Source organism: Gossypium arboreum, chromosome 9 (genome assembly GCF_025698485.1).
Source record: "Gossypium arboreum isolate Shixiya-1 chromosome 9, ASM2569848v2, whole genome shotgun sequence".
In the NCBI taxonomy this organism is placed as follows: Eukaryota; Viridiplantae; Streptophyta; class Magnoliopsida; order Malvales; family Malvaceae; genus Gossypium; species Gossypium arboreum.
This window is the reverse complement of record NC_069078.1, coordinates 73,819,883-73,837,029: the sequence shown is the minus strand read 5'-3', so window position 1 is coordinate 73,837,029 and position 17,147 is coordinate 73,819,883. Positions and strand designations below refer to the sequence as shown.

At 33.1% G+C, this 17,147-nt stretch overlaps 1 protein-coding gene and 1 pseudogene across 1 annotated transcript; both read right to left on the bottom strand.

The window, feature by feature from the left end:
• Positions 1-8,130: 8,130 nt before the first annotated feature.
• On the bottom strand, positions 8,131-10,277 carry LOC108455553 (G-type lectin S-receptor-like serine/threonine-protein kinase At1g34300; annotated as a pseudogene).
• A 5,465-nt stretch (positions 10,278-15,742) lies between these two features.
• On the bottom strand, positions 15,743-16,776 carry LOC108455552 (L10-interacting MYB domain-containing protein-like). Its single transcript, XM_017754100.1, has 3 exons — positions 16,450-16,776; positions 16,232-16,352; positions 15,743-16,179 (listed from the first exon to the last, which is right to left on the bottom strand). The coding sequence occupies exons 1-3, from the start codon at positions 16,774-16,776 to the stop codon at positions 15,743-15,745; spliced, it is 885 nt and encodes a 294-aa protein (XP_017609589.1).
• Between the last annotated feature and the right edge of the window lie 371 nt (positions 16,777-17,147).

The following is a 17,147-nucleotide window of genomic DNA, read 5'->3' as shown; positions in this document are numbered from 1 at the left end:
TGATGATGAATCCGGCTTCTGAGATGGATCAATCGGCTTCCTTAGGGTAATTCCTTACCTCCCTTCTCTGTCCCCCCTTTTCTCCTCTTCTAGGGTGTATTTATAGGCTTTGGAATGCCTAGAAACCCTTAAAAGTGACTTTTTCTGAATTAGACTTAACTTGGGCTCGGCAGGGACACGCCCGTGTGACACGGCCGTGTGACGTGATTTCCAGGCCGTGTTCGATCTGTTAAATTGCATACTGTCGTGTGGGTCAATGGCTAGGCCGTGTGAATCGTGAAAGCCTTGGTCGACACCCTCGAAAGACACGGGTGTGTGAGCTGCCTGTGTGGTAAGGCTTAGGCCGTGTCATCTTCTCGATTTGGTCTGTTTTGTCCCTTTTTGGCTCGTTTTTGGCTCCTTTTGACTCTTGGTGCTCTCCTGAGTACAAAACATGAAATTAAAGCATTAGGAGCATCGAATTCACCAATTCTAATGAGAAATCATCTATAAAATGCATTAAACATGGGGTAAAAATATGTATAATTTACGGTTTATCAATCAACTCAAAATTCTGGATCAGCATTCAAATCGCATTAGCTCCGCTTTGCTAACAAATCAATATCAACTTTCTGAGCGTCACAAATTTTTTGAATAAATAATGGTTTTGCTTTTAATTCAGCTATTATCGAACCATCATCAGACATAGCCATATGCACATTCATTGCACACAAAGCTAACAGTGATTTTCGGCTTAAAGCATCAGTAACAACATTAGCCTTTCCTGGATGGTAATCAATCACAAGCTCATAGTCTCTTAATAGCTTTAACCATCGACGCTATCTCAAATTCAAATCTTTCTAAGTCATTAAATATTTCAGGCTCTTGTGATCAAAATAAACATAGAATTTCTCACCGAACAGATAGTGACCCCATATCTTCAATGCAAACACAATAGCTGCCAATTCTAAATCGTGTGTCAGATAGTTCTTTTCGTGCGACTTTAACTATCTCGAGGTATAAGCTAATAACTTTGCCTTCCTGCATCAAAACACAGCCCAAACCATTTAAAGATGCATTACTATAAATAACAAATTCTTTACCCGATTCTGGCTGAACTAACACTAGAGCTTCGGTCAAAAGGGCTTTCAACTGATCAAAACTTTTTTGGCACTTTTCTGACCATTCAAACTTAACATCTTTCTGTAATAGCTTCGTCATCGGGGTTGCAATCATAGAGAAACCTTTCACGAACTGTCTATAGTAACCAGTAAGTCCCAGAAAACTTCAGACTTCAGAAACATTTCTCGGAGGTTTCCAATCAAGTATAGCTGAAATTTTACTCGGATCAACCCGAATATTCGATGCTACTATAACATGTCTCAGAAAACTGACTTCACGTAACCAGAACTCACATTTATTAAACTTTGCATACAACTGTTTATCTCGTAAAATCTGTAACACAAGTCTTAGATGTTCTGCATGCTCGGTTTCATCACGGGAATAGATCAAAATGTCATCTATAAACACAACCACAAATCTATCTAGATACTGTTTGAAGATCTGGTTCATCAAATCCATGAAAACAGCAGGTGCATTAGTAAGTCCAAAAGGTATAACCAAAAACTCATAGTGTCGGTACCTCGTTTAGAAAGCAGTCTTTGGCACATCGGAGGCTTTAACTCATAACTGATAGTAACCTGATCTCAAATCTATGTTCGAAAACAGTATAGCCCATTTCAGTTGATCAAAGAGGTCATCAATCCGTGGCAATGGATATTTATTCTTTATAGTCACCTTATTGAGTTGTCTATAATAGATACACATTCTCACAGTTCTATCTTTCTTTTTCACAAATAAAACCGGTGCACCCTAGGGAGAGAAACTCGGTCATGCGAAACCTCTATCTGTCAACTCTTGCAACTGAACTTTCAATTCTTTTAATTTAGGAGGTTCCATTCTATACGGAGCTATTGATATTGGAGTCGTCCCTGACACTAACTCAATACCAAACTCTACCTCTCAGATAAGTGGCAAAACCAACAATTCTTCAGGAAACGCATCAGGATACTCGTACACAATTGGTACTGATTTGATCTTTCTTTCAGCCATTTTACTATCAAGCACATATGCAAAGTAAGCTTCACAACCCATTCTCACATACTTCTGAGCTAACAAAGTAAGCTTCACAACCCATTCTCACATACTTCTGAGCTAACATCGAAGATATTTCTACCGGTAAACCATTCAGATCATTAGATTCAATCTGAATAATCTCATCATTCTGGCATCATAAATCAATAGTCTTTCTTTTGCAATTTACAGCCACATCGTGCAAAGTCAACCAATCCATTCCCAAAATTATATTGAACTCGTCGAATGGAAACAACATCAAATCAACCGAATAACATGAATCTCGAATCATCAAAGGACAATTCTTACACACTTTGTCAACCAGAACACATAGGCCCAAGAGGTTCAATACTCTAATCACAAACTCAGTAGACTCAATTGGCAAAGTCTTACTGAATACTAAAGTCTCACACACATAAGAATGAGTCAAACTAGGATCAATCAATGCAATTACACTAGTATCATAGAGAGTGAATGAATCAGTAATAACATCTGGGGATAAAGCCTCCTCGCGTGCGCGTATAGCAAGAGCTTTGGCAGGAGTATGAGTTTTAGATCGAACGATTGTGTCTTTAGTTCCTCTCTGACTGCTACTCACATTACCCGTATTTCTGGGCAGTCTACCTCAAGCTGACATGTTACTCGGCATCTCATTTTGTACTGGATTTTGTTCAGCTAACTCAGGGCATTCACGAATGAAATGATCTGTCGATCCACATTTAAAACAGGCCCGATCATGTAATCTACAATTGGTAGGATGTCATTTACCATAATGTTTACACTAAAGTTGATTCGATCTAACATTACCAACACTAGCTACTAAGGTAGCTCTCAAGCTCACAAGTAGCCTATCTCAATCACATCTCGTATAACCTGTAGTAGCCTTTGAACGACTAGAATCATCTCAGAACTTCTTTGATGCCGGCTGAAATGACTTACTCGATGATCTCTTACGTGAATCTCTAGCTTCAAAATCAGCTTTTCTTTTTTCTTTCCTGAGCACTTCGACTTTGCATGCTCGCTCAACCAGTACTACGAACTTTTTTATTTCAAGTATGACAACTAGTAGTTTAATGTCTTTATTTAACCCGTATTCAAATCTTTTATACATTATAGCTTCGATTGAAACACATTCTTGGGAATATCGACTAAGTCTCACGAATTTCCGTTCATATTCTGTCACAGTCATGCGACCCTATTTCAATTCCAGAAATTCTTTGTGTTTCTAGTCGAAAAATCTTTGGCTGATGTATTTCTTATGGAACTCAGTCTGAAAAAAGTCCCAAGTCACCCGTTCTTTTAGATCCATTGATACTAGTGTATTCCACCAGTGATATGTAGTGTCTCGAAGCAAGGATATGGCACATTTCAAACATTCATCTGGGGTACAAGATATCTCATCAAACACGCGGATAGTATTATCAAGCCAGAATTCAACTCGCTCAGCACCATCATCATCAGTAGCTATTAATTCTTTAGCCCCGTGTTTTCTGATTTTATCAACAAGAGGCTTATGTAATCTCCACGGATCACTCATTTGAGGTATAGTAGGTATAAAAGAAGGATTAATCGGGGGTGGAGGTTGTTGTGCAGCCGGATTAGTCCAGATATACTAAGTAAACCAGTCGTTCATCATCTGGTAAAAGGCTTGTTTAGCCTCACTCTCTTGATTACTCGAAGTCCGTCGAGAATCAACTAGCATTGTCCCTTGCGCGGGAGCAGGTGCTATACTCTCGACATCATCAGCTACGGCTCTATCAGGATCCATTTACTATACGAAAACACATTTTCAAACGTTAGAAGTCATCACACTATCGCAGTATAAAATATGGCATGTATAGCTAGACTCACGCATGCTACTTTAGTCCTAGAATTGACTAAACTGTAGCTCTGATACCAATCAAATATAGCATCGCTAACTCGTATTCATCGCCAGAATGGGATTATGAGGTATTACCAGTCGAGACACAAATTTTGAACAATCATATGCATACACTTGCACAAACTTTTAAACCAATAAAATATTAATATAAATAATCGATTTAATTTCTTTGCGATTCATTTCTAAAAGGAAATTCAAAATTTGTATACAAACAACTTCAATATTAATCTTGTTTGACCGAGTAATAAACTTATAAATCAATCAACTTATGACCAACATTTAAGGAATAACTTATACACCACTCAACATCCATTTCTAATCAAGTAAGACATTTAAACATCACATAAAACTCATATAATCTTTATGATTTACTAATGCACAAGCCACTATTCATTTGGTCATTTTTCAATGCATTAGCCGATTACAAATATGTTTAACAAATATTCTTTAACAATTGTCCACTTTCGACTTTATTCAATCACTATACAAGTCAATGCATTTCAAAGAACTAAACCAATATATTTACATATATATATATATATATATGTATATATCAAACATAATTTGTTTAACATTTTAACATACCATAACCGAATATAAGCATGCTAATATTACCTATCAAGCAATATAACAAAGATCATATCTATAATTAATTCAAAGATCATATATTTGACTAAGTACATAAATATACATATTTCTAATATTTATGTCATATCAAATATTATACATTTACCAAAATACAACTCAAGACCAACTTGCTTCTTATCAATTCGGTAATAATATTAACCATAAAAATCATATAAGTTCTAAATACTTTAAAATAAGCCAATACGTCTCTTATAAAGCCAATATACATATAAACATCATTGCCATTTTACTACATTAGTAAACCAAATCAATAAACCATTCATAAAGACAAATCATACCATATAACATGCACATCAAAATAAACTCCAACCATGTTTGGATATAACCTAATAATCTTTAATACCAATTCACATAATAACGCCTTAACTAAACATATCAATCAAATTCACATACATGTTTATCTATGCATGAACTATAACCGAATCATCCAAACATAATACCATGCCGATTCGATCAAACCACATCCAAAATCACCAACCATTCTCAATATGTAAAACACATATAAACTTTACTAAAGTTTCTTATACTCTTATAGCATATTAGCCATTTTCGCATGGCTTAATATATACATAACTTCTACTTAACAAAATATAACCTAGCTTATACATGTCATAGGTTCGAGTTTAACTTATCAAATACCAAAAACAATTGATAGTGTGATAGACTTTGCTGACAATTCCTGAGCTCGTAACTAATCTCCAAGATCTATAAAATAGAGGCAAACATACACACACATAGAGTAAGCTATCATAGCTTAGTAAGTCATAAGCAAATAAACAACTCAATAACATAACCAACTCATTTAAACCAAACCAAACTATTCTATCATAATCATATTAAATCTCAAACTTAAGATTTCATGAATATCATATACTTTCACATATAAACTTATTCATGGCCGAATGTACATATATATATATAACAAAGTATCTTTCAATTTCAAAGCCTAGATATTATTATAATCAAGTACACTTATACACATACTCATAAATCAAATATAACATTACATGCATATACATAGCATATGGTCGAATATACCTCACAAATGCACATATGTTCACATTAGTAACTTATATAATTTGCATCACATATCTAATGGTCAACTTACCTTATTTTCAAATAGGTAATCAACTAACTCATACCTGATCGTTTTAGCTCGTTTTACACCTTCGATCACAACTAATCATTACCCATTGAACAATTCAGAATTGAATACGATACTCGGATAATCACATATACCATACAATGCCAACATTCCAGACGTGGTCTTACATACTATCTCATATCAACACCACTGTCCCAAACAGAGTCTTACACAAATCAAATACGATGCCAGACATTGGTCTTACACGTAACCACATATATCGATGTCAACATCCCAGACGTGGTCTTACACGAAAACACATATCGAAAATCCTATGTCATGACATATGTATCCTAGCTATTCCTAAGGTTCGTACAGGGCTTTCAGACGTCTTAACTTGGTCGAAGCGAATTCGTAAACATAGCTCCCAAGCTTATTTACATTCGGCTAACATATATATATTTCCACTTAGTTCATTTCAGCATATAACTCGTATTTAATCAAATAAATAACATTTATTTTCTTATTAACTTACCTTGGACGATGAAAATCGGAACGGGACAGCTAATCGACAATTTTAGTTTTCCCCCAATCCAAATCCGATTTCTTTGGTTCTTGATCTAAACATATTCAAATTAAACTCATTCATACATATTTTCACTCATTTTAATCCAAAAAAACATAAATGGGCAAATTACAATTTTACCCTAACATTTTACACATTTTACAATTTAGTCCAAATTGCACAAAACACAAAACATGCAAAATTTGCACATTCCATGCTTAGACCGAATGTTCTGTGTGTTCATACAAGTCCATACATTTCATTTATTTCACATTTTTATTATTTTTTCAATTTAGTCCTAATTACTCAAAATCATCAAAAATTCCAACACAAAACATGTTAATCTAAAACATATCTTTCATATTTCATCAACTATCATCACAAAGCTCAAATATTCATCAATGGCATAACTCAAAATATTCATCAAAATAAAAAATTCAAGCATGGACTTTATACATTACATTGCAACAATCTCAAAAACGTAAAAATTATAAAAAACAGAGCTAGTTACATACCTTGATTGAGCTTAACAAATGGCCAAACCCTACGCTTTGTTTCTTTCTTTTCTTTTTTTTTATGTTTCGGTCAAAAAAAAATTTGAACATTAACTGGCTTTTAATTATGTTATAATATATCATATATATTATTTACTATTTTACATATTTAACCTTTAAAATTTAATTAGAAAACTATATAAAACATGTCTAAAACCGTCCACTCATATAATCAATGGCTTTGTTACAACATAAGTACTTCATATTATAAAGACAACATCAATTCGGCCCCTTTCACGTTTAACCATTGAATTTTTATTTTACGCGATTAAGCCATTTTATTTAATCGGGCATTCAAACGGTAAGATTAAAACATGAAATTTTCACAGATATAAATTTACTCATAATAAACACAGAAAATAATTTTAAAATATTTTTTTGACTCGGATTCATGGTCCCAAAACCACCTTTCCGAATAGGGTCTAAATCGAGCTATTACAATATATGTGTGTGTATGTGTATATATCAACGTATTGAACTCAAACAATAAAAGTACAAACCGAATTTCCCATTAGTCGTCTACGATTCTCGATTTTCCCTTCTCAAACGATAGCCTGACGTCGTCCTTAACTATGTTCGATAATTCAATATTAAAAACAATATCATATTACATCCAAATCACATTAAAATACATAGCCAACATATTTTTCATTTTATTCAATTTATTTCCTATATCCGGGATACTTGTATTTTTCACTATCTAGCACCGGATCAAAATTTGATTTCACATTTTTTTCATTAAAATCATATAATTTCTATCTATAGCATAATTTCGTTACAATTTATAATTTATTCAATTTAGTTTCTAATGTTACACATTTATTTTAGTTTCTAATTTAGTCTATATCACAATCTAAACTTATTAACCATTAATTTCTTCAAATTAAGCTCAAAATAATCAATTTATTATAATGATAACTTGCTAAATATTATTTAATTGAACAAATTAATGCACAGATTAACTAATTCAAACTTCCGTAATAAAAATCTAAAAAATTCTAAAAAAAACACTTGATTGCCTTGATAAAATTAATGATTGAGTGCTTGAGTTTTCTTTCTTTTTCTTTTAATGGCTACGCCTTGGGAAGGAAGATGATAATGTCATCTTTTCATCCACTAAATTGATTTATTAATTATTTTAATCCTTTAGATAATTAATATCTAAGCTCTCAAATATTTTTAATTAAAACTCAATAGTATTTAGACTTGACAATTTAATCAATGAACTTTAATTACTATTTTTTATTAAATTATTTAATTGATCTTCAATATATTTTCATATTAATTTCATTAATCTTTATATTTCATTTTACATATTTAATTTACGGAGAATCTGATGAGATTCTGAAATCACAATTTTTACCCACTTAAAATTTAATCATTATGAAATACCCCAACTGTTTGCAATGAAGAAGCTGAAGAGAGAGGGGGCAAAAACAACAAAAGTTGAGAAAATGCTGATATTACTGCTCACGTTTATGCTGGCTTTGCTTATAGAACCTTCAATGGCAGCTTCTAGTACTGGCGGTCTCTTAATATTTGTGATTCCTTTCAGCATCTGAATCACTTTTCCCATCATTGACCGTTGAGAAGGCTGTTCTTGGATTCACCAGAAACTAACCCGAATTGCCCTAGTTATTTTGCTCCATGTCCACATCTTGATTAACAAGCTTTTTATCAACAATTCCCTCTATATTACCCTTCTCGAACTCTTCATCAGCCGATATAGAGAACTTTTTCCTATTTGTGCCCGCTGATACATCAAAATTCCTTCTTCCACTCGCTATCTCAGACAAGACCATCCATAGCTATAACATCAGATTTTGAAGTTATTGGAAGGTTTGCAAGCCATTCAGGTGCCAAATAGCTCCTTGGCCCCCCAACACTTGTCAATATTCGATATCTATTGTCTTTGGGATTTATAAGTTTGGCAAGTCCGAAATCTGACACTTTGGCATTGAAAATTTCATCCAAGAGAGTGTTCTCAGGCTTTATATCGCAATGAATAATGCAGTCCCTACACTCCTCATGAAGGTACATGATTCCCCTTGTAGTTCCAAGGGCAACATTATAACGGTATTCCCAACTCAACATCTTTCCTGAGTGCTCTTCTGTGGTAAAAAGGAAGTTATCTAGAGACCCATTTTTCATGAACTCATAAACTAAAAGCCTGTGATGGCCCTCAGCGCAAAAACCAATCAATCTTACCAAGTTCAAATGGTGGGTGCTACTGATGGTTGCAACCTCCATTCTAAACTGCTTTTCACTCTGCTCGATACCTTCTAGTTGCTTCACTGCCACAACCGCTCTATTAGATAAAACTCCTTTACCCCTAATCCTCTGGCTCCAAGCTTTTCCTTAAACTGCCTTCGAATGCAATCAAAACCAACATGGTAGCCACAATCCAGGCATGCACCCTCCAACCTCTCCCATTCTCATCATTATCTGCAAAAGGAGATGGGTTTGAAAATACTGGTCCACAAACCTGATACCCACTCACAAACTCAGTAGTTCTCAAGTAACAGAGCCCTGCTCCATCCGACAAAGAAGTGGAAGCAACACAAGAAGCGGTGACAAGACAATTCAATCTACAAGCTGATATCCCAACAAAGAAGATCTGAGAAGACAGCTTAGGCGGATAAGTAAAAGATTCAGCATGATCCTGTTCCAATATAGCAGCACTCCCTGGACAATCCTCTATATCCCTTTTCCTCTTACACCCTTGCCTCATAACATTCACATCCAACAACCTAAAATTCTCTGACGGACACCCGCAAATTGGACTCGTATCACTATAACTACAATTCCCATATTCCCACAATAACCAAAAACATCACACTGATTCAAAACTGTTATAGTCCCACTACCCATAGAAGAACTTTACAAACCTCAAAATATTACTTCCTTTCGTATAATCACTACTGTAAGCCATAATTACCCTAATACTCAAACTAGGATCAAACAGACTCAAAATACCAATAGGTTGCAACCCTAAATCGGTAAAGTTAAATTTACATCAAAAGAAGAATTCAACCCTTGTGTCCAATAAAAAATACTATCATTCCATCTCAAAGTTAAATTCGCTTACCTAGAGGCGTATCTAGGAGGCTGGAAGCACTCTCCCTCTGGAATTTTTTTTAAACTCTTTAAAATTTTTAAAATTTTAAAATATTAAAAATAAAATAAAATTATAGCCCTTAAAATTAATTTAATTTTTAAAATGATAAATATATAAATTATGAAAATGATGAAACTATATTATTAAAATTACAATTTAATTTTCACCCAAAAACCCTTCTAGCTCCCCCTACCATGACTTTTGAAGAGAAAAGAATACAACCCTGATGTTAGAACTCTACCAATAGTGAAGTTCTGTCGGAATGATTGTATCCGTTGGATGATCAAATGAAGACCAAACTACCGAACTACCATTGCTTAGTAGCTAGAGTTCCCCAGAGTCTTCCAAGGAAGCAGAGGAAACACCCTTGTTGGTGGTGCCAAAGTCCCAGACAACAGCACCAAAATCATTGACAAGATGAAGGGCTTCGTTAGAGAGTAGACGGAGGGAACCATCAGAGTCAATGGTGGTGCCATCTCCAACAATCCAAATAGGAACCCCACCTGCATACGTGATGGAAGCGAGGAAAGAGTTGGAGGAAGCTAAGGAAACGAAGGAAAAAAAGAAAATGGAAATGGAAGAGCACCATGATTAAGGTAAGGATGAGGTGGAGATGGAGGAGCCTAAGCGCTAGATGGGCAATATTTTTGAAAAGTGATTTTGAAAAGTAATAAGAAGTGATTTTGAAAAGTTTGGTTTAAAATTTAGGTGTTTGGTATTATTATCAAAAAGTACTCTTGAGAAATAAAATGTTCATTTTAAACATGATATTGTAATGTAATAAATATATATTTAAATAATGTTTAAATTAGTTAATATTATGATATTTTAGCAATAGTATAAAAATAATTTATTATAACTTATTGTTAATATATAATATTAATTTTAAATAATTCTAAGTAATAAATATTAATTATTTATTAAATTTAATTAGAATATATAAATTATATTTAAATATTTAAGGTAAACTATAAAAATAGTCACTTTTGTTTGTCTCAGGTTGCATTTTAGTCATTTATGTTTGAAATGTTACGTTTTAGTCACTTATGTTATTATTTTGTTATGAAGTGATCACTCTTCCGTTAAGTTCTGTTATCTCCCTAAAGGTAATCCTACGTGGCAGTCCAACTAGATTTTATAGTCAATGAAAGTTGGTAATATTGTAAACTTATTTTTAATACTTCACTTTATAACAAGCAAACACCCGGAACAAGAAAGTCTGTAACACCCTAAACCTGGCTAGACGTTATGGCCGAATCTGGCAATGTCACATGATAGGGTGTTTGAAAACTATGTTGATGTGATAAAACCCTTTTCCGTTTAATGTTTTTCTTTATCTCTTATTAGTTTTAAAGGAAATCGTTTTACTTATTTAAAACATTTGCTTTAAAACGTTTCTTGTTGCGGAAGCTTTTAAAACAAAGCAGCTTAAGTAATCATGAGTTTAGAAAATACGTTAGCTTTTTGAAAACCAAACTTCCGACGACTAGAAGTTATAATTTCAAAAAATAAAATAAAAACCAAATTTAAGCAAAAGTCCCAAGAGTTCTCAAATTACATCCCAATAATAATAAAACCATATAACATAAATTAAAAGAACGTAAAGTCCAAAAACTGTGGTCACCGTCGAGTCCTCCGCCGCATCGATCCATCTAGATCTGGGGATTACCTGTGCACATTTAAACAAAAGGGTGAGTTTACATAAACTCAGTGTATAATCCGACAGAAAAACAAACAATAGCAAATCACAGTGCACAGTTAAAACAATCCTGGGCCTAAGTATTTTTCAGTATCAGTAACAGTTTAGGCCATAGCCCATCTCAGTACAGTATCAAATATGCAGTAGGGCCTTAGCCCATCACAGTATCAATCGCTGTCATGCAGTATTTAGTAACAAAGTCATACCCAACCAGTATTTACACACCATCTCCGTTTAACCCTACACTCCATGCGGGGATTAAATCAACCCACCCATCCCTACACTCTAGGTAGTACCTAATGCGGCACAAAACAGTAATTTGCAATTGAGCTGCCAGTATATTAGGCTTAAGAGCCTTTCAGTACACTTCCTTCACATATAATCACCCACCCCAATGCAATGCAATGCAACATAAGATGGAATGACATGCTATCACAGATCTAACAGATACATATACCGTTTAGTTTACATGTTCATAACATGCTCAGTGCATAATTCAAATAGTCAATTTCACAGTCGACTTGGGTGACTCATTCAACCTTAGCAATCAATTCAGATAAAATGGGCTCATACGCCCATGTGGCTTGCACACCTGTGTAGCGTCGACAGTGGGTTTTTCGGCTTTCGCTGAAATATTGTTTTCTACGTAATCAAGTACACACTTGGTTTCAATTAAAGTTGAATCGATCCCCGAGCCTTTCTGAACCTATATTCGACCAATTTCCACTTAATTAATCATTTAACAATTGAACTATAACCGAACCCGAAACCAGAATACTCAACCATAGAGCGATTAGAACTTACCCCAACACTTCGACTCGATTCATTACGAAACAATACAACGAGAGCCTTACTCCACATGATATGCTACTATCATAACCTAGAATTTTAGACTCAAAAAAAATGAAAACAATCATCTAAGAACGATACCAACCAATATACTACTTACCACTTATTAGCGATTTACGTCGCAAAGGAAAAAGAAATGGAAAGAAAGCAAAAAGGGAGGGAAATTTCAAAGGAATTTCAACAGCAAGTGGGGAAGAGAAAACGACAGAGAAAGAAAAGAAAAATAATAAAAAGGAAAAAGCATTAGTTTTTCTCTAAAGAGAGAATTTAAAAAACTGATTTACTCAAACACACTACCCACATTATCTCAACCACCCACTACTCAGTTATCCACTGCAACCCAATCCTTTAATTTTCTCTCTCAACTCCCACTACACATCCACCACTCAGAATCCCTTTCAGCACAACTCTTGCCAAACTCAAAGCAAAAATACTACTCATTGCCATCGCAAAAAATCGAACACAAGACCTCCAACACAGCAACACTTCACTTAACCACTAGACCAGTAAGCCCACTCTGATAATTTTTTCAAACAATTAAATAAAAGCTTCCTGAACAAGAGTGAGGCTTAACTTAGAAAATTTTCAAAATTTTCCAAAAGCATGGCTTGAACTTGTAACCTCCCACATACACTCAGAACACTTAACCACTAAAGCAGATAAATATTTGTGTCAAAACACCACAGAATCAAAAACAAAAATTTTTGGGCATTACAAAATCCAAAATTCGCCCTCAACGTTTACACATTTTTTATGTAAGTCCTTATACAATTTACTTTCGTAACTTGGAAGACGTATGAGTATATCTATTAATACATACTTCATCCAGCTAAATTATCTGTTAATAGAAAATCAAATGCATAATTTAGCCGGATAAAGTATGTATTAACAGATAAACTTAAAATCTAGTTGGACTGCCATGTAGGATTACGTTAGGGAGATAACGGAACTTAACGAAAAAGTGATCACTTCGTAACAAAATAATAACATAAGTGACTAAAATGTAACATTTCAAACATAAGTGACTAAAATGTAAGTTGAGGCAAACAAAAGTGACTATTTTTGTAGTTTACCTAATATTTAAATATAATCATTAAATATTTGTAATTAGATATTGACACAATTGTATTATTTTAAAATGATTTTAACACATTTGTATTATTTTATTTTAAAATATAATTTGAATATATAACTCATATTAGATATTAACATAACATAGAAAACATAAACCTAACAAATTAAAATATTATATATATATATATATGGATTAAAGTTTCAAAAGGGATAATATTTATATACCAAATATAAATACTAAAAATTTTACAATAACATTTACAATTTAAAGTGAATTCATTAAACTAGAAGCTATAGCATCTCTTGTTAATTCCATTACAAAACCACTTGAATTGTTTGATTCACCGTCATCATTACCATCATCATCGTCATCATCGTTATCATCATTATCACTTTCTTGACCATGCGCATTTTCTGAATCAATAATATTCTCATATGCCCTATTAATATCTTCGTATTCCATAAAATCTGCATCTTTCGGCCGACATGTTTTCGAATAAAATTGTGTATCGTCACTATAGCAACAACGATCATCGTTTGCTTTTCAAAACTATAACTTGGAATATCCTTTAAAATGGCCCATTTTTTTTTTCAAAACACCAAAAGTTTGTTCAATCACACTACGTAATGATGAATGTGAATAATTGAATATCTCTTCTTTACAAGATACCGGTCTACCTCTACGGAAGTCAGGTAAATGATATCGTTGACCTCTGTATGGTCCAAGATAACCTTTCATTTGAGGATATCCAGAATAAAAAAGATAATATTTTCCTACATGTCATAATATAACAAACAATTAATTCAAGAATTTTTATTTATAAAAATTATCAATTAAGAACTTATACTTTATTATTTAAAAAACAAATAAATAAATGAAATATCTAACCATTTAGTGGGTGAGCAAATTTGTATTTTGGATCTCGAATTGCATCAAGAAATATTCTAGTGTCATGTCCCGGTCCTTCCCATCCAGCCATGACAAAGGTGAAACACATATTAAAATTACACACTGCTATAACATTTTGAGTCGGGATACATTTTCTTCAAATATAGGGAATTTGTTCATTTGGTGGAAGAATAACGACAATATGAGTACCATCAATTGCACCTATGCAATCCTAAACAAATAATCATATTAGTCTCGTGCATATTTTTAGTCGACCAAAAATATTAAAATATAATAATATAAAATTAAATTTTAACCTTAAAATGCTGCATATATCTAGAATCATTACGTATTTGTTCAGGTATTAAGCTAAAAAAAGGATCTTGGGATGCAATTAAATCAATGGTCATCCTTGATACTTTCTCAAGCACAATTGCAAAGTATCGACTTATTGTTGATCTAGACCTTTGAAATCTTTCTCGACATTGGAGAACTTTTACACCGGTGCCCAAGATGTATAAAAAAAATTCTCAACATTTCACTAGAAGATATGTTTCTTGAAGTTTGAAAGCTGTATCTTGTCTCTAAAACTTTCAACAAACTTGTGAATACAATTTTAGACATCCTAAAATTAATCATACAACATGATTCGTAACCATCAAGGATCTCTCAGATCCATGTCTCACCTGACTGTTTTGAGTCCATGCATAGTTGCTTCAATATATACTTCTCGTAATATAATTGCACGGAAGAATATGCAACAACAAATAATTGGTTAAAACATTCCATGCTTTGTAAAATCTCTTTCTTTTCCCTTTCATCATCACTTTCATCACCGCTGGAATTCTCAAATATACTCATCACTTGTGAATAAATTTTATATCCAAAATCATATATAAACAACTATTGATAAACCTAATTTAGTATAAATAAGTAGAACATAAATTTAATATCCAAAAATCAAACATAAACAATTATTAATAAAACTAGCCCTAAGCATAAATAATTAGACCATAAATTCAACATCCAAAGACCAAACATAAACAACTATTAATAAAACTAGATTACACATAAATAAGTAGAATATAAATTCAATATCTAAAAACCAAACATAAACTGCCATTGATAAAACTAGATTACACATAAATAAGTAGAACAAAAATTCAATATCCAAAAACCAAACATAAATAACTATTGATAAAACTAGTTTAGCATTGTTGTTTAGTCACATAGTAGATATCTCTGAACCCTAGAAGATCGAAAATTTTTCAACTATCCTTCATTTCCGTCTTAAGCCACAAAGCTCTAATCTTGGGATTAATTGAAAAAACCATAATTCGTTTGTCCTTATTAAGTAATAATTTAAGTGAGAAAAAGTATAGCGGGCTAGCTTCTAGAACTTGTTCTGACATGCTATCAAGCACTTTGACTGCTTGTAGAATACCATATGGATCCCTAACAAGAGTCAAACTAGATGTAGCTTGACTCATATTGTCAGCTGCATTGCATAATTTTTCTATTTGATTGGACAATATTGCAGCCCCTCCAATTTGATTTGAGGATTTCTTTCTTCCAGTTTTAAAATGTGAACTTGATATCTCAGGTGTTTTTCTTTTTTGACCGTTCCCATCAATGTGAAAATCATTTGAAATCTGAACATCATTTAAAATGTGAATATCATTTCTCACATTTTCTTCCTCATTTTCTTCAGGTATTTCATTGTTAACATCCTCAAAAAAAATCACTACGGAGTGTACCAGACGAAGGTGCCCATGCTTTATCACTTGTTGCAACTATCCCCATGAACATTTGGTCCAACTTCCCTTCACATTCAGGATCGATGCCTGATGTTCTAAATTTTTTAGCTTCAGGCACAACCTACATATAAAATGATAGTTTAACAGTAATTATCAATAACCTCATAAATAAGAAAAAAACAAAAATATTCAGAATTATTAATGTAACTTTAGCCTACTTTCCCACCAATCATCCGATGCATTAACGATTTTTTTATAGGATTCCATTCTAGACCAGTATCTTCGCCTTTAAGTTTCTTCCAAGCCTTCCATTCTTTTTTTAGGGCATCCCACCTATTTTTAAGTTGTCTTTGTGAATAAGCCTTGCCTGTTTCTTTCTCAAAGTTGGTTATTATTTTCAACCATCCATCTTTTGTGAAATCAGTACCAGGCCTATTGCCTTTCAATATCTCTTTAATACAAATATCACAAAATATTTCTGTCAATCTCTTATCCCACATTGCTTTGACTATTTCACCACTAACTTCAACTGCTGAAGTACTCATCTATTGTGTATACGAACATATTCAATTTAGCCAGTAAAGCAATCAAGAAACTCAAATGTCACATAAGTATATTTTTTTACATGTGTATCAAAATCAAGATAGGATCCTAAGGTTTTTTTCTCAATCAAAATCAACTTTCCAAGACCGGAATAATAACTAAGAAAGAGAACACAACTAATAATAGTATCAAACCCAATTAAAAAGTCAATATGAACAATATTTTATCAATTATTATTTTAAAAATATAATAAAGGTAAAGAAATGAGAGAGATGATGTGCATAATCTTTAGTATCTCAGCTTTTAGGGTATAAAATTATGCAAAAAATAAAATGCTAAAATTTTCTAACTAAGGGAACCAACAATTGGATTT